This window comes from Hydractinia symbiolongicarpus, chromosome 13, assembly GCF_029227915.1.
Source record: "Hydractinia symbiolongicarpus strain clone_291-10 chromosome 13, HSymV2.1, whole genome shotgun sequence".
In the NCBI taxonomy this organism is placed as follows: domain Eukaryota; kingdom Metazoa; phylum Cnidaria; class Hydrozoa; order Anthoathecata; family Hydractiniidae; genus Hydractinia; species Hydractinia symbiolongicarpus.
Window position 1 is genome coordinate 6,683,337 of NC_079887.1, and position 22,415 is coordinate 6,705,751.

The 22,415-nt window shown below is 35.1% G+C and overlaps 1 protein-coding gene across 1 annotated transcript; it reads right to left on the reverse strand.

Annotated features, from left to right (window-relative positions):
- Positions 1-1,878: 1,878 nt before the first annotated feature.
- Positions 1,879-22,382, reverse strand: LOC130623366 (uncharacterized). The gene is made up of 17 exons (XM_057438841.1): positions 22,114-22,382; positions 15,658-15,728; positions 12,825-12,916; positions 12,661-12,725; positions 11,652-11,761; positions 11,154-11,216; positions 10,552-10,623; positions 9,876-10,010; positions 8,593-8,652; positions 8,215-8,263; positions 7,871-7,912; positions 7,662-7,790; positions 7,022-7,215; positions 6,318-6,518; positions 5,224-5,378; positions 4,387-4,537; positions 1,879-4,164 (listed from the first exon to the last, which is right to left on the reverse strand). Exons 1-17 carry the CDS (start codon positions 22,225-22,227, stop codon positions 2,772-2,774), a joined length of 3,096 nt encoding a protein of 1,031 aa, XP_057294824.1. The 5' UTR covers positions 22,228-22,382; the 3' UTR covers positions 1,879-2,771.
- Between the last annotated feature and the right edge of the window lie 33 nt (positions 22,383-22,415).

A 22,415-nucleotide genomic window follows, 5' to 3' on the forward strand; every position in this document is an offset into this window, starting at 1 on the left:
GATCCATGGTGTCATAATTCTATGAAATAAAGTCGTGTATAATTTTGATAAGGCGATAATCGATTGTCGTTGTGTAAATTTCACAGATTTGTTCGTTTTCATAGCTTGCAGCTGAAATTTTTGATTTTTTCTGGTTTCCATATTTAGAATTCAATTTCTAATATATATTGAAATGTCGAAATAGATTCAGGCAAAGATAACTCCACATTGTCTTTGATTCTGACACTACCCCATGACCAATGGCCGGTATTGATAGCACAACTTGCGCTTTTTTGCACATCATGATTTTCGCTTTATAGGGTTTGGTGGCCGTGTACCAAAGCAATGCACTGTCTGAGGAGGCCTTACAAATTTTAGAATATACTCACTCCTATTAAGAATAGGTAAAGGGGTGGGAAAAGTTGCATGTGATAATAAGGTGACTGTAGGAATGACATCTAAAATCCAAAGAGGAAACTCCAACTGCGAAATAATTCATACAAAGACGAAAAATTTCCAAATGCATAATATGAAAATGTAAGTGATGTTTCCATGCATGAAGACTTGAGTATCATCAAATGCAGCTTCTAAAGTGATGGACAATATTTGCATATGATTTCCAATTGTGTGCAAGTCTCTTTTAATGCAGTGTAGAATGCATCTTGCAGTTCTTTCCTAAAGAGATGTTTTTAATTACTATTTTGCATGTGAGGATAGTATTGCTTTCCAACTCCAACTATCTGACTAACTAACTACGTCCGAAATAGGTGATTCCTACGTCATCAACAAGCTTTGTTCACGCAATTTTTTTATATGGAAAAACTGCATTCGGGTGGATTTGAATTCAAGAATCTTGATCTTACCGCTAGCTTTTCATAGGACAAAAAAAGTTTTTTTTATGAAATCACTACGTTTTTTATGGCAGCAGGAATATGACGTTAAGGTTAATATGACGCTAAGAATGAATAAGACATTTTTTTTGCGTCTTTTTCTTCGTTGCAACACAGGTATTGGACTTTTGGCATTTCGACACCAGCAAACTTTATTACATAGTTTCGCATTGAAATGTTGGAAACATACAAGACGCCCTGGGGAAGAGGTTGCAAGATACAGCATTCTGTCATCCAAACAAGATAACAATAAAAATGAACTAATAAGTTACTCTAAAAAATATAGAACAAAATCCTGCTTTGCAAAAAAAAAAGAATGATTTAATCGCGGAAGTTACGACAGCTATATTATGACATTTTTTTCTTGCTTTTTGTTGCGACACTGATTAATCATTTCAAGTTTGTTAAAAGAGTTTTCTTTTAGACTTTAATCTCTTGAGCCCAAAATCTTACATTCCTTTCAACACTAGTTTGGCTAAAATGAAGTAGCTACTTGTCTTCTTGTAAAGATAGTTAGCGTGTTGTTTGCTATGCTTTACGCTTTCAATGTTGAAAATGGTATCTAGCCATCAATCGATTAATAGCCTAGTTAACTAAGCTTTCTGCGAGGATATCACATTCAGTTCCTTTCAAACGAAAGCTGAAGTGTCAGAGCAAATCCCTAAAATTCAAATACACTTCATAGCAACCCGGAATTACAATCAATCAATGAGCACAAAGTCGGCGTGGTCACATAATAAAAGAATTAATTATATTTGCTCGGGTGAGTATGAATATTTGCGCTCAAAACAAAAAGATTTCTTGATATTAACCACATGGGCAAAAAGAACAATAGAATTAACCATCAAAAAGTGCAGTCAGTATTCTGGTGACAGAATAATCGTTTAAAACCCAGCGCAATTTTCTCACCTCAACTATTATGATTTCTTGGTGGTAAGAAAAATATGTTGGATCTCCTGGCAAGTAAATTAACAGCAAACTGACTAACGGCAGAGTAGAATAAAGCAACTAAAAGTTATATAAATATATTTTTTGGAAAGACGAACAAAGATTTACAAAAGCTACAAAAATACTACTTTTTTAAAATCTATTAAAATTTACCATGAAGAAAATATTCCCTTTCTAATCTAAAAATGCTATCCATCAACATAACAAAACATTTCCCAGAATAACGTTGTTGTAAAAAGTCTGCAAGTATAAAAGACATGTACCTAAGGATTTAAAGATTCTGGAAAAACTAGACTGGATACGATTTTACTGCCCTTATTACATTCTTAAAGGATGACATTTGACAAAATTCTTTGTTAAGTGAAAGTGATAAAATTTTCTCAGGCGATTGAAATTTTATGTCACAACATAGTTTAGTAAGAGTCGTCGTGTTTAACTTGTTTGATTTGTGTCACGTCGTATCAAAAGACAACAAAACAGCTGCAAGGATCTTCAGAGTTGTCTGTACAATTAAGATTACCCACTGAGAAACCAATGTGAGAGAAATTTTCCCATATCTGCAAAAACATTTCACGCGGATTAATTTTACTAACCTCAACAGACTGAAGACAAGTTTCGGAAAAAAAACATAAAATCGTATAGAAATTATTCTTTCCCTCAAAAATAAAATTGATTTTTGAAAATTAGTGATTTAAAAAATTCCCACATTATTTATTTTTTTGCCAAAAAGGTCAATTTTCACGCATTGTTTTCTCCCATTAAAGGTAGATGAAAATCTCGGCACAAAATCAAGTACGGATTGATTCAAACGAACGGCACGAGATAAATTTAAGACGCGTTCGATCGATGCCGGTAAATTTACAAATACTTACCAAATTTTATTCATATTTAAATATTTCTTAATAAATTAATATCGCGAACTTAAAAAGTAGCGGCTAGTTATGCAAGAATAGTCTACAAGGTTGTTTCGGGTGCCACCGCTAGTTGTGAATACATATCCGTGTCCACGCTTCGCAAATCAGGATCGTTTTTGTTTTTGATGATTTTTTGAACACTCTCGTCCGTAGATTGTTTTTTAGTTTCGAAAGCGTTGACTATACTTTGTACATCCTTCACAACGGAATCTGAGTTTTCAGACGAAGTGCTGTGAAAATCTAATGTTTCCGACTTTCGCAAGCAATTCGGCGACGCCGGTAGAGACTGGCATTCGTCTGTATCACGTGGCGATGGTTGAGGATGACGTGTTATACTTCCGTCATCTAAAGTCTTTTCGCGCTTTATTCCAGGAAACGATTGGACGCGTTTAATACGCAAACTGTTCGAAGGTTGTACACCCTTTAACTTTCCTCGAACTAACACGTGATAGAGTTTTTCTTCGTTTTCTACCTGTAATTCTTGATCGGGAAATCTACCGCCCTCCTCCTCTGTCTTTTGTCTCCGAAAATGCTTTTCTCGTATTATTTTATCGTGAAGATGAACAAGATCGGCAACACAAAACTCGTCCCCGATTTTACTATCGCTACTGATTTTTTCTGATTTTTCACAAAAGTCTAGAATTCTTGTTGAATCAGTCTCCAAATTCAAAGCCTCCATTGACGTATTACTAACCTCGTCAGTATCCTGAGATCTTTGGCGATCAAAATGGCGCCAAATCTTTAACGACGCAGTCCGGCCAATTCTTCCATACTGTCTATACCTCGGATATTGCGGTTTTGTCTCAGGCAAAATTTTTTCTGTTTTTGCTGCTAACTCGAGATTTAACGCACGCTCGGGAATTTCGGTAATATTTGCTTCAGACGAATCTAATACAACCGATTTTCGTTTATGTTCCTCAATTGAACGCATATCAAAAATCCCTTTAAACGAATCGTCATCGAGCGTTCTTCGTCGAGCATAATCACGCACGTGTTTTTTCGATCGTTTCGTGAACATTTCGCTTAAGGAAGAAACGGTGTTTTTCTTAATAGCATTGGTCTCAACCCTTGTTTCGTCGTCACTAAAGCAGTCTTCTTTTTTTTTCAACGATTTTCTTCTTTTCATCTTGGCTATGTTCTCGAAATGCATGACGGCGGAGCCTTGCAGTTTACGAAGAATGGACGGTCTGATGTTGTTTTCGCTAATCGTGGTATCTCCTTCTAAAGGTTTACTTTGTAGGTCTTCTACACACTTCATTAATGCTGTTTTTCGCTGTGTGGCCACGACAACTTCTTGCATGAGAGCATCCTCGTCGGGATCAGTAAGTTCGGAGGAATTTTTGTCATCACTGTTCACACTCGATGTTGTATCACTTATATCATCTTCGTCAATAAACACAGCACCTGACACCATGGTTTTTGCTCGCAACAATCTAAAACAAAGTATTAAAAAAAATTCCATAGCACAATATTCAAACTAAGCAAAACATTAAAGCAATAAAAGGACAAAGTCCAGCTTTGTCTGACTTATATTAAAAAAATACTCTCGTTTTCTTTGTCTTTTGCTAGGAATTTAAGAGCGATAGTGAACTGCACATAATATTATCCTGAATTATTTAACAAGTACAGTAAATTCACTGAATAAATTATCTAACCTTCCTCGCTGCGATGCAGGTGATTGCCAACTTTGTTTCGTGCACTCCACCTCTATCTCCTCTGCAAATGAAATATCAGCTGTAAAAGGTGGACAGACAGCAGCTTTCACAACAACAGATTCTTCTATGTTAACTGCAGTTTCAAGATCATCTGGTTAAAACAGAAAAAAATGCAATATATCAGAGACGAAACAGAGTCAAAAATACAACGTAAGATATTAACACGTTCCAACTGGATTGTAATCACTTTAAAACATTACAATTCGATTGCCGACACGTCAAAACATTACAACTGAATTGTAAACACATCAAAACATTACAACTTGATTGTAAACACATCAAAACATTACAGCTTGATTGTGAACACGTCAAAACATTACAACTGGATTGTAAACACATCAAAACATCACAACTGGATTGTGAACACATCAAAACATTACAACTTGATTGTAAACACATCAAAACATTACAGCTTGATTGTGAACACGTTAAGTCATTGCAACTGGATTGTAAACACATCAAAACATCACAACTGGATTGTGAATACGTCAAAACATTACAAATAGATTGTAAACGCGTTAAAACATTACAACTGGACTGTGAACACAGCAAAACATTACAACTGGATTGTGAACACATAAAAACATCACAACTGGATTGTGAACACATCAAAACATCACAACTAGATTATAAACGCGTTAAAACATTGCAGCTTGATTGTGAACACGTTAAGTCATTGCAACTGGATTGTAAACACGTCAAATTATTACATCTGGATTGTGGATTGCACAAGATAAAGATTTAAAAACATATGCAACATTATTGTTGTAAATCAACCTTTTTTTGGTATCTTTCCTTCGCCTGCTCCATCAGCTTGATCATCAACTGATTGAGACTTCTTGAAAAGTTTTCTTTTCTCAGTCACTGTCTTTTGGTTATGTGGACTATCCTTCGAAGTGCGTTGATGAAATAAACTGCTAAATCGATTCCGGCTGAAAAAAATTAAATTAAAACTAAAATGATGTTCTTCAAAGATGACCACCGTGTGGAAATTCGCTTCCTCCGTTTAAACATTGACATTTTAAAGTACTACCTATACACTATGCTCAGAGTAGTAATTTTTTTTTTTAATTTGTATTAAAAGGGTAATACCTAAACTAAAAAACCTTTTGATACAACAAATTAAAAAAAAGGCGTTTTGTTTTTTTGCGACTTTTGGCAATATACCAAATTTCACCGCCAAATCTGGGCACATAAAATTTTGACTATCTTTACCGCTTTGTTCCTGACTTTTGATTTTTATCACTTTTGTCCAAATTTCTAACTTTTCTGTTTAATTTTCGTCAAAACTTATTATTGGAGGTTCAAAATAATACGTTTCGCGAATATTAAATTTCGCGAATAAGTTATGTTAAGATATTTCTGGAAGATTATTTCTCGCAAATGAATCATTTTTATGTTTTTTTACGAATTATTTTCAAGAATCTATTTTTTTCTTTTTATAATTTTTGATTTTTTAGAAGGCCCATTTATTATTGAGATAAGGTAGCCTTTAATTAAACTTTCTTATATCATATTCCTTATATAATTAAACTTCCTTATATCACAGAGGCTAGCCATTTGTTACGAGTTACAAAAACAGAAAATTACCAAAGAAACTTGAAAAACTAGTCTTTAAAAAAGTTTAATGCAGTTAATTTTCTCGAATGGTCATTTCTAGAAATTTCGTAAAGTTTTTTTTCTGGCTGATTTACCTTTCCAGCAATTTTCGCGAAAATGATTAAAATTTGCGAAATTCGCGAAAACTAATCAACTTAAGGTAACGTTGCTGAGCGAATTAGCTGAACAAGTTTTCTCAGATTTTTAATATGTACAATTAGAATCTCGTTTGTCAAACGAAATGTCTGTGTTAACGTTGCGACAATACTTACCTTGAGTTTAATATACCTTCATATATGATAAGCTGTTTTTGAAATCCAGGGTTTGGATTCACAATGCTTCGTTTTCCTTTCACGTACTCCAACGTCTCCATCATGCTCCAACCAAACTTCTTCATGATGTACGCGATCACGGTTGCTGATGAACGACTTATACCTTGACGACAATGCACTAACACTTTTGAGTTAGATTCACTAAACAAAATTTCATTAATTTACTTTTGAGCAAGATTCACTGAAATTTCATTGGTTCAAATTTGTACTAGAAATGCTCAAGGTCTACGCGCTTATATGATAATCAGAAAATGTATGTATTAAACCCCATGTCGAAAGCAAAATCGTTTAGGGGGAGAAGTCTTCATGTCATCCTTTCGGGGCTACCATGGCTAGGTTTACAAAATTTTGCAAATTGAAGAGTTAGATGATGCAAAAACAATGCAAATTATGTATTATAAAATCTTATTGTTGGTTGTGATCGTTCATGCAGACAAAAAAAATAGGCAAAATTACTTTGTCCCTACCTTTAACATGCTGAGCATATACTGATTATACTAATATAGTGCGAACATTTCCATCTTTAAATCAATCTCAAGTTTTCTAATATTTTCCTACCCCCCTCTGAATCTTTCCACAAACAAACAAGGTAAGTTATGAAAATAGCATGCACAAAATAATAAAGTGTAAAAAGATTACCTTACCGTGCTTTTTCAATAAATCTGTACGTGTGATCCCAATGTTTCAGCAGTTCTGTTTCTTCCACATCTAACACTCGTACGTTGTAGTATGAAAATGTTAATGGAAAGAAATTGTCCACTTCCCTTGTGATATTTAGTATGAAACCTATGCCAATTTCTTTAAGTTCAGTTAAATTAGTCGCATTCCATTCTGACCCCTACAGCGAAATGAAAGTCACATTTTTCAGATTACAACGCAGTTTAGCTTTTTTTTCCCTTTCTTTGTTTTGTTTCAAGCCTTATATAGGCGTTATTTCATGTTATAAAAGTGTCGTTTTGAGGTTAAGGCTCGTTTCAAGAGGTATGGGCGTTGTTCAAAAAATGTAGATATGTTTTCTAAGAAATACTTTTAACCATCGAGAGATAGAGGCGTTGTTTTCAAAAATAGCAGCAATATTCCAAGAGATAAAAGTGTCGTGTTAAGAAAGAAGATGTCAATTCAAGATATACTTGTTGTTCTAAAAGTGTCATTTTTAGAGATTTATGTATTGCTTTAAGAGATATGTGTCTCTAGAGAAATCCTTCAGGATCATTATTTTACATATAAGACAGGCAGTGTGTTACACAAACAACCAAACTACGAAACAAACAAACAGTGACTTACTAGATATAAATAGTCAAGTATTTTTGAAGCATAATCCATTTGTCCCATCACGACTAGCATGTCTTCGTCAATAAACTGTCTGTATTCTTTTAAATCCATATTTAGTTCCTTTTCACATAAAAGGCGGACCTGAAAAAAGAAAATTTCTTATAACAAAAAGATACTTCCCTACATGTTCATGTGATAAAAAACAAGAATAAACCACCCACCTGCTTACATGTTACCTCATCCAACTTTAAATTTCTCATCACCTAAATGTAAAATGGTGACAAAATAATTTTCTATGCAAGGATACATCTGTCATCACTTATATCTGAGGTCCAAGTTACTGATATCAAAGACATACTGGATTTCTTTGCAAGTAACAATATCCAAATATCCATTCATGTACACTATTTTCTCTGCTCAACAAGATTATGTTGGCTTTTTTTCACGTTAATATTTTTGATAGATTTGCTGAATTTGATTAAAAAAGGGTAGAATTTCTGCAATTATTTTAATTCAAAACCGGCAAGGAATACAGACGTGGTGAATAAAAGGTTTTGATTCATACTTCTCTCAACTTGCATCGTATTAAACCTTTTACGAATTCTCTTTCAGGTCTACATAAAGTTAAAAAACAAAATAAAATTTATCTTAGATAAAAACAAAGCAAAAAAATCAGTTGAAAAATTTTTTGAAACCACACAAACATGACAGAATTTAGAGAGCTGTATCAGCGAATTAGCTGACTTTTTTGTCAAACTCTTTTTTAAATCGTGTTCATGCAAAAAACCTGTATCTGTAGACAGGCTAATCAATTGTAAATTAACAAATCACAATTAAACGAAAAAAAAAATAGTCTGTCAAAAAAACCCTAAGATTTACAGTATAGAATGTTTTTTTAAAAACAATCAAGTTTTATTTGCATAAAATGCATATAAATACCTACCCTTCATCACAGGATGCCAGCATTTCATGGACATGACTCCCTAAATCGTCCATCTCATTCCTATGCAACAAAAGCATACAGAACGGAGTTAACAAATGCTTATCCAGAAAACTTTATGCTTCTAAATAAAGAGCTTTGTACATCACTAACATAATGCCTGGCAGCAAGCTGGATTCGATCAGCAGTACCCAGAATTGGGAGCTTCATACGAACCTACTACATTATTTGCATCATTATGCTAGCCATTTCATATGATACATAATCTTAAGTCCCGTCAGATTATGCAGCATGTCTTAGGTACTTCAGGATCTACAATCCACACTAGTTTATGTTTTCAACTGACAAAGATGTTTTCGATAAAGTGCAATCAAAAACTAAATATTTTTGCACAAAAATTGAAAGCATTGGGCACAGCATGTTTCATGGCAGACAGTCAGTGGGTCCATTGGTGGAGAGGTTAGCAGTATACCTTTAATATTACCTTCATACACACTTTGGTGTTTTGTGACCTAAAATTATCCTTGTTTAAAATCTGACTAATCAGAACCTAACAAAATAATATTTAGGGTGATTGAAAGATTTTAAAAGTATAATGCCGTATTCCACAATCCTTTTAATAAAGGCCCCCATCAGAAAAGAAAGTTAAACAAACAATGGAGTCTAGTATTGAGCACGAGATGGACCCTTTGACATCTTAGGCTCCGACATTGAAGAAACCTGATCTGGTAGTATCGACAAATATGAAATGGATGTTGATATCTAGTGGTTTTTTTTGGTAGGAAAAAACTTTACTACTGATAAAACGAACTCTGCTTGTTGTTTTTCATAACACTAAATCTTGTGCCCTATCCCCCTAAATTTCGATAAGATTTAATAAGCCCTAACCCTAATTAGAAGAAATACAGTAGGCAATACAGGTGTGAAAACAATAAGATTTAACTTCTTTGAGTGTTACAATCTTTATTTAACTATTATTACTTTTATTTATTGGTACCCATGAGTACTACAACCGTAAACAAGTATTTGTTTGTTAATGTTGTGACTAAGAAAAACTGAAAGGTGGATAAATTCATTTTAGCGATTTACGCCCTTTAAAGTAATTTTACTTGTGCAAAAATTTCTTCTATAGGATTTACTGGCTCAAGGTATTAAGAAGCTTACGTATTCTTTACCAAAAAAAATGCTAGCATGATGATAAAAAGATTACTATAGTTAAAAATGTTTTTTGTCCCTATCAGATTTAAAAAAAAAATATGGATAAAACACAATTGAAAAACTCTCACCATTCTGCTATACTGGAATCATCCGATGACATCATATCTGTGTAGTATTCCAGAAAACCATTGGTTGAAATTCCTTCGTAATATTTATGTTTGCGTGCAAAATCACTTGCTTTGTCTATCACTTGTCGTGCAGACCTTAACAACAAACAACAGACATCTTTAACCAGTTGAATTTGAGGATAGTTTTTTATTAACTTATGTATATACGTATTTTTTGGCCTATGTGATGTGAATTTCCGTACTGTATATATTCATTGTGTATACTCTATAATGTATAAGTACTTTTTCATATAAACAAACAGTTTTCAAAAATCAGATAACTTTTATGTGATATCAGAGTAATCCTGTTTTTGTTTTTGTGGACTCAAAAATCTTAATGCCAGATGGCATTGATACCTAATTTGTTAAAACATTGCCTTTTTTACCCAACTATTAAACAAATAACCATTTTTCAGTTGCATGGTGTCTAATTCTTACAGAAACTGTCAGAAAGCTATATTGTTAATCCCACGCATGTTTATGAATGTTAAAAATTATGATTGATCGGTAAAAAATATAATGGAATGTTAGTTGTTGTAACAAGGGGATATCGGTTGAAAATAGCTACCAGTAATGAAGGAATATGTTCAATAGGTAAAATAGTGATATTAAATACTATCAATCGATGAATACGTACCATAATGTTTGAACAGACACTGGTTTGAATGTATGATTTCTTGTACTAAGAGTGTGTGATATTTTAAACCCTCTAAAAATTGATACAAAAAACAAAATGAAACAATTTTAGAATGCGTGTACCCAATTTTCAATTACTAGTGTGTAAATGGAGTACCGATAGGACAAAGAAAATTTTTCCCTATGGTAATTTTAACAAATAATTTAAGACGTAATAAATTCAGAAAATTGTAATTATAAATGTAATTATATAAGAACAAATGCGAAAAATACATATTACTCCATATAACTATTTGAATTATTTTTATCTCTATAATAATAGCCATATTCTGTCTGCCTCTGCGCAAAATGGTACCACAAGTAGCGAGACACACAAAATGCGGTAAATGAACGACAGACCATCCTGTGGGTTTTCCCACAGGTTGCAGACTGGTTTTACATAACATTTTATTTTTAAAAAAACACTGAGTATAATAAGCCTTCTATACCTGCCTGAATTTTCAAATGATAAACATTCCTAATCTTTAAACTCAATAAGTTAGCTAAACTTTTCACATTAAACAATTAACATAACAAAAATATAAAAAGACAGTAACAACTTACCCATCTCCATCTAGTTTTAAAATAGTTGAACTCCATATGGGTAAGACAAGGCCAATTGTAGGTCTAAAGCAAGTTTTTTAGATAGTTCACAAAGCGATTAAATGCTGTGTAAATACCATAAAAGCTTAAATTATATCTTAGATGTTTCTTCAAAAAGCCTTCAACAAGACAGGGGTTAATAATGAAATTTGATTATGCCATCTTTTTAATCCTTCCTATCAAAGAAACAAACATAACCAAAGTCATCATTTTTTTATTTATGTTATGAATTTACAGCAGCTTCATTTATATTAGATGAAACTCAAATAAGTCGCCCCTTTCGTGATTAAAGTATATAACTGTTTATCGATGCCTTAGGACACTTAACCAAAAGGGGCACTAATTTTTCCCTTAAAAGGGGGCACATCATTATTTTTGGCACATTTAGCATAATTTGCATACAATTTGATATTATTAATGACAGACAAAAGAACATTAAAATTCAATTCTATTACTAACCCTTGTTCATTAGTCCAATCAATCCCAACTATGGCTGACTGATCAATTTCATTTGAAACAACTGTTAGATATCGCTTCTTTGTAGGTTTCTTGCTCTCAATGCGCACGGCCTACAAAAGTAACATGATAGTTTACTATAATAAAAAGAGGTAAAAAAACTGTCGACAATGCAGGGGATTCCGCCCACGTATTCTTCCTATACCCGTTTTTTTTAAAACCCTTTTTTATTGCTATGATACATATATACTTACTATTCATAATTACCTAATAGGCACCTGCATTCCAAATTTTTAGGTCCCATACCTTTCATAGCCTTAGATATTGACTATTGCTCAAAACTACCCTAAAAATCTTTATAATCAGTGATGTAAAAACTTTAGTTAGGAGTAATCTTAGAACTTCAAACCTACACCACAAGTTTATTTTATTGCGGGTAACCATTCTCGAAATTTTGGACATGTGATTATTCAGTTTATATTTTTTTTTTATTTCTATTCATCGTTTTAAAGAAACATTCCAAAATTGCAAAAACGAACTTCAAGGGAAGAAAATTTCTGCTCTCCTCCAGGCTTAATAAATGCGACAGGTGTTACTCAATGAAAACCAAAAACAATCATCTTCTAAGCCTCTGTGACAAAGATGTTGTTTAAAAGAAAGACATTTTGCAATATGTGTATCAACAATTTTATTTTGGTTGTAAAAACGTCAAAAATCCAGTTGAACACTTTTTGTCATGTTAACTTTAACTTGCATTTCTTTTATAACTCAAATATGATGTACATAAGCTAACACAAGCCTTATATATGTTTACGTACAAATAATTGTTGTACATCATGTGCAGATCACAACTTATATGCATTTGAAGTAGGACAGCTGACAAGTTCAACCTGGCATTGCTCAAATACAACAGCAGACCGATATGTATTTACTATTATTAGTTTAATGATTCAAGGTCAAAATAAGGACAATATCACATTTTCATTGTGTTGCTCCACTTGTTAGAACTTACCATTCGTAAAACATCAATTTCTCTTAACAAACTGATCATATACTCTAAATGAACTTGAATTTCACCTAAAAATTGAGAATTAAGTTCATAACATAAAAAAGAGTGTTAGTCATCAGAAAAGTAGAAAAACAAGGCAATAAGAAAAAAACTCTTCACAAACTAACCCAACTTGTCAGCTGTCGATTTTATTTGACTGTTTCCAATTTGCAAAGCAAATGGACCAGATCTTGAAGCAAAATACCCTTCAAAACTTGGGCTAAAAATAAAGATAAAATAAAAAAACTGCGACTACAAAATAATTACATTCGATTTTCAGTAAGTTAGGCCATTAGGGTGGACTTAAGCGCCACCAAAATCATAAACCTTATGAATGCCACAATCAAAAATGGTTGGTGTTATTACGAAGAACGTAAGGTATACAGAACATTAAAGTCAGACCCTTTCCTTCATGCTGACACTCTTATGCTCGGCTGTTGCATTACACTGAGACTCAAACAAAAGATGGAAGATCACTTGGAACCATGCCACAAGTCAGTCCAACCTTCATCGTCACAGAGAATACTGCAAGAAGAGTGCACACCCATGCAAGTTAAATACAACCAGAACATGGGAGAGGTTAGGTGTCCTGCACCTTAATACAGCTTGGAGGAATGTTCTCATGTAATACCAAAGAAAAAACATGTTGAATAAAGTTTAAAAAATCTTTTTAAAAAGGGAAAGAGAAATCAAATATGTCTAGTAATAATAATCGCAAAGATTGTATATCGTATTAAAAAGAAATCCAGAAGTTCCTTCTCCCAAACGACACAGCAGGCAATAAGTTAGCCCTGCACTCAGTTTTATGAGAAGAGATGTTCTGCGAAGACTCTAATAATTGAGTCTCCTGTACAGTTTTGCTTCAAGTTAAACTGTGCCGGTGACACGAATTTTCAAAGCATATCACCAGCGACTTCTGCGATTTACAATGCAATGATGCCCTAACCTAATGAATTCATCGCGAAACATTAAAAGTTGGTAGTGACCTATTAAACTAACAAATTTCACCATCCGGAAGGTATGCCAATTCCCATTTGTCCATTCCCATTTGTCATCGTCTTAGGAGATCGATGCACCGAAATTATGAGATGTCTATAGCTCTAATAAAAGGTGAATGAAGAAAGTTATTACGAGCTGAAAAATTTCACTCCAAAAATAATTCAGACACAATGCTGACACAAATCAGTTGAAATGTATCTCACATTGGCAGTTTTATTGTCGACGTAAAAAAAAATTCTAATTTCAAGGGCTGTTCAGTTATGACAAGTATGTAGTTTTTTTTTGCATATAATGTAATTAAGAATTTCTTAGCAATGTAGTAAATTTCGACTTCAGAAGAAAGAGTTGAGAGGGCACTCTTCAGAAGTTCTGCATTGTTCATTTAATAGTGCTTCTGGCCCATTTAGATACATAGAACATAACAGTATAAAAGTAATAAAAGTGACCTTTGCCAGGTTACAACCCCCACAAAATGTAACCCATGACTGGAATAATTTTATAAGAACGTCTGTAACCATGCAAAACTAGATCCTTTAATAACCATAAAAGTAAAGTACTGTGACTAAAGACAATATTGACTGATCGTGCCTTGCATTTTAGCTAAAAGAGTGTCAATCTCTAGGTTACAAATCTCAAGTTCAGTGGAATGCAAAAAGATTCCAATTACCATAAAATCAAGAGCTTTTTGTTTGACAAAAGTGGATTGTGTCATTATGTAACCCAGTAAAACAAAGTCTGTCTATAGCAAACTCACCAAATACCAGTAACTGTAAGACTTAAGAGAACACTGGCACACAATCCATATTTTGCCTCATTGCACTTAACTTAAATCTTCAATTAGAAACATCACTAGATGACAAAGTAGTTCAATACAGGCTGTTGGTAGTTGGGTTTTTTTTTCTACACGGTGGACTAATACAGCAATAACCCTTGAGCATTACATTTTATTTAACATATACAACCATGACACCAAGGCATAACAATAATGATAACAAATGAGTGTGAACAGCCTGTCTTGTTTTTTTACTTGTATTTGTAACACATTGTAGTAATAATCTGACTATGTATGATTTAGTTAGTTTATTTTCACTAAAAGCAGTTAAAAATTATTTTTTTACAGACAATATTAGATTTGATGCATGTGATTAGCACCTGAAAACAACATGTCCAAGGTGTATGAGTGTAGAATGAAAGATTGAAATTATTATGTTGTTTGTATCTTCTATCCCGTATAAACATCAAAGACAGTTCTGTTACTTAGGTGATATGTTTGGCAGTGAAGGGGGCGTTGGAAGAAGTGTTACTTGCAGGATAGATTCTGGTTGGAAAAAGTTCAGAGAGTTACTTCCTTTGTTGACTAGCAGAGTCTTGTCAATTGAGGTAAAAGGTAGGTTGTAAGAGGCCTGTGTAAGAAGTGTTATGTTGTACGGTAGTGAGACATGGGCAGTGAATCAGGAAGATATTGACCGTTTAGAAAGAAATGATATGAGAATGGTTAGGTGGATGTGTAACGCCAGTCTGAGAGAAAGAAAGAGTTCAGATGAGCTAAGAAGCAGGCAATGTATCCGTAAAATTAATGTTAACCAGATAAGAAGATTGAATTGGCTGGGGCATGTGGAAAGAATGGAGGAGGATAATTGGGTAAGAAAGTGTAGAGACTTGATAGTTCCTAAGGCAAAGGCCAGAGGGAGACCGATGATGGTGGTGGTGGTGGTGGTGGTGGTGGTGGTGGTGGTGGTGGTGGTGGTGGTGGTGGTGGTGGTGGTGGTGGTGGTGGTGGTGGTGGTGGTGGTGGTGGTGGTGGTGGTGGTGGTGGTGGTGGTGGTGGTGGTGATGGTGATGGTGATGGTGATGGTGATGGTGATGGTGATGTTGATGATGATGATGATGATGATGATGATGATGATGACAGTTTAAAAGCAGTATTTGAATAAATTATTCAAAAAATTACTTATTACTTACGATCGTAGTCTTGCAAGTTTAGGGTGTTTCTTAGGTGTCACAGGCACATCTGAATCAAATGCATCATTCTCCTAAAAACACAAAATAGAAATAATTGTAATGCAGCAAAATTAAAATATAAAATTGTCAGTCATTGTCTTTTTGGTCTTTTTTTATTCTTATACTTTTAATCAGAATATGTTTTTGGATTTTACGGATTCAGATTTTTATTTTCTTGATTTCTGTGGAAAGACATTTACCAACATAGAAAAGTGTTGAAACAACAACAGGTTTTCAGCAATTTCTAAATATTGCAGAAATTGTCAAAAGACTCTACACTTGGAAGGATGCAAAACAGATACTTTTGCAGATACATAGTCAAGTAGGCAGAAACCTAGTTACACTTTCTAACATACCTGAATTATGGAATATTCATATCAGGATGCATGATAAAATTGAAATTAAAAACCAAATAGGCATACTGACATATCAGAAACAATTAACACCAGTTTTGGATGTAAGCAAATAACGTAGGAACTTTGCTGAATGTACACAAAAAATCGTGCACCTAAAAATCGACGCTGTCAAATTTATGCTACTTTTAAAACGAAAGTGAATCTTCAAAGTTCAATGGTTAAAACAGATTTCTATATTTATTCATGATCCTGTATCTTCTTTTGTCCTCTCATCGCTGATAAACCAGATATAAACTTCCATCCAATATACGTAATTCACAATTTTAAAAGGGACTATAAACAACAACATGTGAACAAAGAGGCAAGTGACAGACTGTGCGTCCTGTTATGAAAACATTCGGAATAGATCAGTCTTAGATTGCTGATCGCCATTGTTGATACATTTACCCTCTGACACTTCCCCCTTTTCTGCAGCCCTGACAGCATGGTTTAATCTTGCATGTCACAGGTTCACATGTATAAAATTTCTATTGGGACAAGAATTAAATATGGCATGTGTTTTACTAATGAGGCCATTCACAGAGTGATGATTCTTTAATCAGATCTTAATTCTATTTTTATAATCGTTTTATTTAAAAAGAAAGTAATGCAACTGACCTTAAGGTGCACAACACATGTGCTTACAAAATTGTGATGTGCACGAAAATACAAGGTGCACTACCAAGATTTTAAATTTTTGAAGCCCTGTTAGCCCTTTTGTATAGTACGTAGTTTCGTCATAAAATTATTTTTTCTGTGATTGAAGACTCTAAAAATATCCAGAAAAGGACTTTTGTAAATATTTGCCTACAGAAAATATGATTAATTGAGTATTTCTGTCTATGGTTTCTTTCACCTTTCTTGTGGTACAACCGGCCTCTTGGTCTTTGATCTTTTTATCGTCATAAAAGATGGACATTCTACCAACTTTAATGCACAAACTTTGTTTGTTTCTGTGTTGTGTATGGACCATTTGTGCTCCGGCACACATTATTTGAACAATAGTTTTGTTTTACTGACCAGTATCACAATCCCTACAAGGGAGACAATATTAAACTGATTCTCTGTACATATTGATGATTGGTGAAGGGTCTCCTTAAAAGACAAGAGAGGAGTTGAACGTCCTCCACCATACCTTAGTTTAAAGGGGCGATTGTGGAAGTCCCATGAAATGCCACATAGTGATGGTGTCACTTTAAAAAACACCCAGTCCGGTCTGTGAACGGTTGGCGCTAGGAAGGGCATCCAGCTGTAAAACAATGCCAAAACTCCTTATTAATGGCCGTAAGAATAGTTGATCAGACAAACTGCGTAAACAGGGCTGGAACTCCAAGGAGTGAAGGTGTCGCGCCCGGTAGGACAGATGTCAGGTGTGAGCATCGTCAGACCGTTACCCAGCTATCGCATCACAAGGTAGATAACACTAGGTTGAGGATGGCTAGTGTAAATGTTGGTACTCTGAGAGGTAGAGCAGGTAAAGTAGTTGAAATGTGAGAACGTAGATCTGTTGATATGTGTTGTGTTCAGGAAGTTAGGTGGAGAGGAGCTTCAGTGAGATTTGTGGAAGGTAGGAGGGCAAGGTATAAGCTTTTTTGGATTGATAATAGTGATGGATATGGAGGAGTTGGCATATTCGTTGCAGAGGAGTGGGTAGAAAAAGTAATAGATGTTATGCGTGTTAATAGTCGTATTATAGTGATAAAGTTTTTGATAGGTAATAGGATTGTCACTTTTCTGTCAGTTTATGCTCCACAGTGTGGACTCAGTGAGGAAGATGAAGATAAGTTTTATGATGAGTTAATAACAGTCACATCAAAGTTTGGAGATACTGAACTTGTCGTGGTGGGCGGCGACTTTAATGGTCATGTAGGGAAGTCATCTGAAGGTTATAGAGGTGTGCATGGAGGCTATGGATTTGGGAGCAGAAATAAGGAAGGGGAGAGATTGCTTGAGTTTGGAATGGCAACGGACATGGTGGTTTGCAACACATCATTCAGTAAGAGACAGAGTAGGCTGATAACATATGAGTCAGGTGGTTGTAAGACACAGATAGATTACTTCCTGGTTAGAAAGTCAGACAAGAAAGTGGTGAAGGACGTAAAAGTTATATCGGGGGAAGAGTGTGTTTCCCAGCATAGGTTGCTGGTTTGTGATATTATCTTGAAGAGTGTTAAAGAAGCCAAGGGAAAGTACAGGCCCCTCCGAAAAGTCTGGAAGCTGAAGGAAGAGATTGTAGCAAGACAATTTAGTGCAAAAGTTAAGCGGTTAGCCTACAATAGTCAATGTGATAGTGACAATGTTGAAAGTACTTGGACTACTTTGAAGAATTGTCTTCTAGAAGCTTCTGATGATACCTGTGGGTGGACGAAAGGACCAGCTAGACATAGACAGACCTGGTGGTGGAATAATGAGGTTGACCAGTGCATAAAGGAAAAGAGGAAACTTTGGAAAGAGTGGAAGTCAGGTGGTAGTAAAAATATTTACTTAGAAGCTAAGCGTCGCGCTCGTACAGCAGTGTATAAGGCAAAATCAGAAGCAGAGAGAAACAGATTTGCAGATGTGTTAAGAAGGGAAGACAAGCGCAATGAGGTATTCAAGATAGCAAAGCAAATGAAGAAGACTAATCAAGATATTGTAGGTGAGAAGTGTATACGTAATGATGAAGGTGTTTTGGCTAGCACAGAGGAGGAGAAAAGGGTAGCTTGGAAGAATCATTATCAGAGGTTGCTTAACACTGAGTTTGATTGGGACGAGGATAATTTGTCTGATGATGATGTCATAGAAGGGCCAGCTTTGCAGATCAACACAGAATGGGTAGTGGAGGCTATTAGGAAATTGAAGATTGGCAAGGCTGCAGGAGTATCAGGTATTGTTGCAGAGATGGTAAAAGCATCTGGATATATTGGAGTTAAGCTTATTACAAGTCTTGCTAACCAGATTATAAAGGATGGTGCTATTCCGAGTGAGTGGCAGTCGAGTGTAATAGTGAATTGTTTCAAGGGCAAGGGTGATGCATTAGAAAGGGGTAACTATAGAGGTTTTAAGTTGGTTGATCAAGTAATGAAAGTTATTAAAAGAGTGATTGATAAGTTACTTAGAGAAAGAATTGATATAGATAAGATGCAATTTGGTTTTGTTCCAGGGCGTGGCACTACAGATGCAATATTTTTACTCAGACAGCTTCAGGAAAAGTATTTAGGAAAGAGAAAGAATCTCTACTTTGCCTTTGTAGATTTAGAGAAAGCTTTTGATAGAGTGCCACGTAAAGTTATTTGGTGGGCTATGAGAAAATTAGGTGTGGATGAGTGGCTAGTTACGATGGTACAGTCTATGTACAGCAATGCTAGAAGTCGTGTCAGGATTAACGATTCACTTAGTGATGAATTTAGTGTAAATGTTGGTGTACATCAGGGCTCTGTACTTAGTCCTTTGTTGTTTATTTTAGTCTTAGAAGAGCTGTCAATGGAGTTCAGAACAGGTTGTCCATGGGAGTTATTGTATGCAGATGATTTGGTTCTCATAGCAGAGTCGATGGAAGAATTAGTTGAAAAGTTTGAGAAGTGGAAGAAAGGACTAGAAGAGAAAGGACTGAAGGTAAACACAGTAAAGTCTAAAGTCATGATTAGTAGCATTGCAGCGAAGTGTGACCTTGTAGTTGGAAAGTGGCCTTGTGGAGTTTGCAGGAAAGGGGTTGGTAGTAACTCAATTTTTTGTCAGACTTGCAAGCATTGAGTACATAAGAAGTGCAGTAGTATTAGTGGAAGGTTAAGAGCTGACATACAGTTTGTATGCAAGCGTTGCAAAGGTGAGATTATAGAGAATGAAGTATTTCCAGCTTTAATGATGTACAACAGTGGCTCGTTAGAAATAGTTAAGAACTTCTGTTACTTAGGTGATATGTTGGGCAGTGAAGGGGGTGTTGGAAGAAGTGTTACTTGCAGGATAGGTTCTGCTTGGAAAAAGTTCAGAGAGTTACTTCCTTTATTGACTAGCAGAGTCCTGTCAATTGAGGTAAAAGGTAGGTTGTATGAGGCCTGTGTAAGAAGTGTTATGTTGTACGGTAGTGAGACATGGGCAGTGAAGCAGGAAGATCTTGACCGTTTAGAAAGGAATGATATGAGAATGGTTAGGTGGATGTGTAATGCCAGTCGGAGAGACAGAAAGAGTTCAGATGAGCTAAGAAGCAGGCTAAGTCTCCGTAGAATTAAAGATGTTATCCAGATAAGAAGATTGAATTGGCTGGGGCACTTGGAAAGAATGCAGAAGGATAATTGGGTAAGAAAGTGTAGAGACTTAATAGTTCCTGGGGCAAAGCCCAGAGGCAGACTGAGAAAGACTTGGCAGGAGGTTATAAGGACAGACTTCATAGAGAGGAAGTTGAGTTTAGATCTAACACAGTCTAGATCAGATTGGAAGAGGGTCATTAATATACCCCGTCCAACCCATGCTAGCATGGAAAACGGACGTTAAGCCGAGAATGATGATGAATGATGATATTGTCAGATGTGACAGCACAGTATGTATTGTCCCTAGTATATGACATACACACTTTAGCTACTGGTTCATTTTCAGCATCCTCTCCATCACTGATCATACCAGTTCTGTTGCTGATTGTTTTTCAACCTTTTCTAAGGTTTGTCTCAAGTATCCGTTTGCAAGTAAGGCATAAACTTTCTGTAATTTTCTCCCTGACTGCAATGACTGATTTGTTCAGAAAGAAGAACACTACACTTTCTTTAAAGGATATTTGGTGATTAGATGTATAGTTAAGATATTAATCAGTATAATTTGGTTTGCTGATACTGATAAGTTACCACTGTTGCAGTACACTAGAGAAAGGCAGCATACTGTGATATGGAAATATCCCATTTGCCATTTAAACTTTCTCTGCAAAAGGGTATTTTAAACCAAATCAAACACGCCAATGATTTTTTTAGAAAAAAGCTAGCTAGCTACCTATAAACAAGTTTCAATGTTCACGTTTTTATGGATTCTTGCACATGCATGAAAAAAAATCAGAAAAATTAAAAGGCAAAAAATGCAAAATGCAAATTATGGTTAAAAACTTTTGTACTGTGGCTACTAACATCTTTTTTGATATATATTCTGAAAATGAACCATATGCAACGTTATATATTTAATTTCAGTAAATTTCAAAAGCAAAAAACGAGGGTGCTGATAAGTTGCATACGCTGTATAGGTGTTTTTGGGCGAGTTCGGCCTTTTGAAAAAAATTCAAGTCTTTGCCCAAAAAAAACAGCATTAGACCCGAATAATGCCTGAAAAAAGCGCCAACTGTCGTCCGCATGGTATGTTACAAGAAATTGAATTTCCGGAATCCTCTGACCGAGTTCGGGAAAGTGCGTGCAATTTCGGAGGAAATCCGCCAATTTAATTTAAAAAGTCAGCCAAACTTGCCCTTATATATTGCTGACGTTTGCACTCTTGCAAAAAATGCCTTCACCTGAAAATAAAGTTTGGAATTAACTGGTCCACAGATTACTGCCTGCATTATTTTGCATGTCCATTTGGCGTAAGAGGTCTGGGAATTATAAACAACATGTGTCACAAGGCCGTCATCAAAAATATGTTGTGTTCGCGTCCTCTGATCGACTCACTTTTGGTAATAAAAACCTGAGTCGGTAAGTCGGAAAAAGACCGGGAAAAATTTCGCGAAATATTTTTCAAAAAGAAAATTTTTTCGCCAGAACTAATTTATGCAAAATTGACAAAAAGTTGCGAAAATTAATTTCGGTAAAAATTAATTCCTTTAGGGCACTCCTGTGGCTACTGACAGTTTACAGGGCGACCAAAAATGGTCTACAAACGATATGTTTTCACAAGGGAAAGGCGAGGTAGCTATATAGATTGGGGCAACTTTTGCAAAATAGTCTGTGAAGCATGGATAACAAAATGACACAACTTATTTGTTGCCAGCCCCTATCGGCATGTGAATAAAAACACAAAACAAACAACATAATTTTTCTGGCTTAGAAACACAAGACTACGAGACCTAACTAACCTCGGTAACCTCTTCCTCTTCTTTCACCACTTGTTGGTTGCTCTTCTCCTCAGGATCATTTGCAAGATCTCTACAGTCCAATGTAGGGGATCTTGCCAAAGTAAGCAATGCCATTTATGATACTTCAATACAAACTTGAAAACCAGCTAGCATGAGCTAAGTGGATAGTTAAGTTAAGTGAGGCCTCAAGCAAGTCTCAACCAAGGCGTTCGTGTTTTTTAGCCGGCCATGTTTTGTTGACAAAATATTTGTACACATCACTTCAGGTTTATGAACACCTCACTGGATATAAGGCTAGTTAC

Excerpts from the sequence above, each read along its gene's own strand:
- LOC130623366 (XM_057438841.1), bottom strand. The coding sequence starts at position 22,227 with ATGGCATTGCTTACTTTGGCAAGATCCCCTACATTGGACTGTAGAGAT. Across the intron at positions 12,917-15,657 it reads AAACTTGCAAGACTACGATC|CCCAAGTTTTGAAGGGTATT; the intron begins GTAAGTAATAAG and ends CTTTATTTTTAG. Across the intron at positions 7,791-7,870 it reads ATGAGGTAACATGTAAGCAG|GTCCGCCTTTTATGTGAAAA; the intron begins GTGGGTGGTTTA and ends TTCTTTTTTCAG.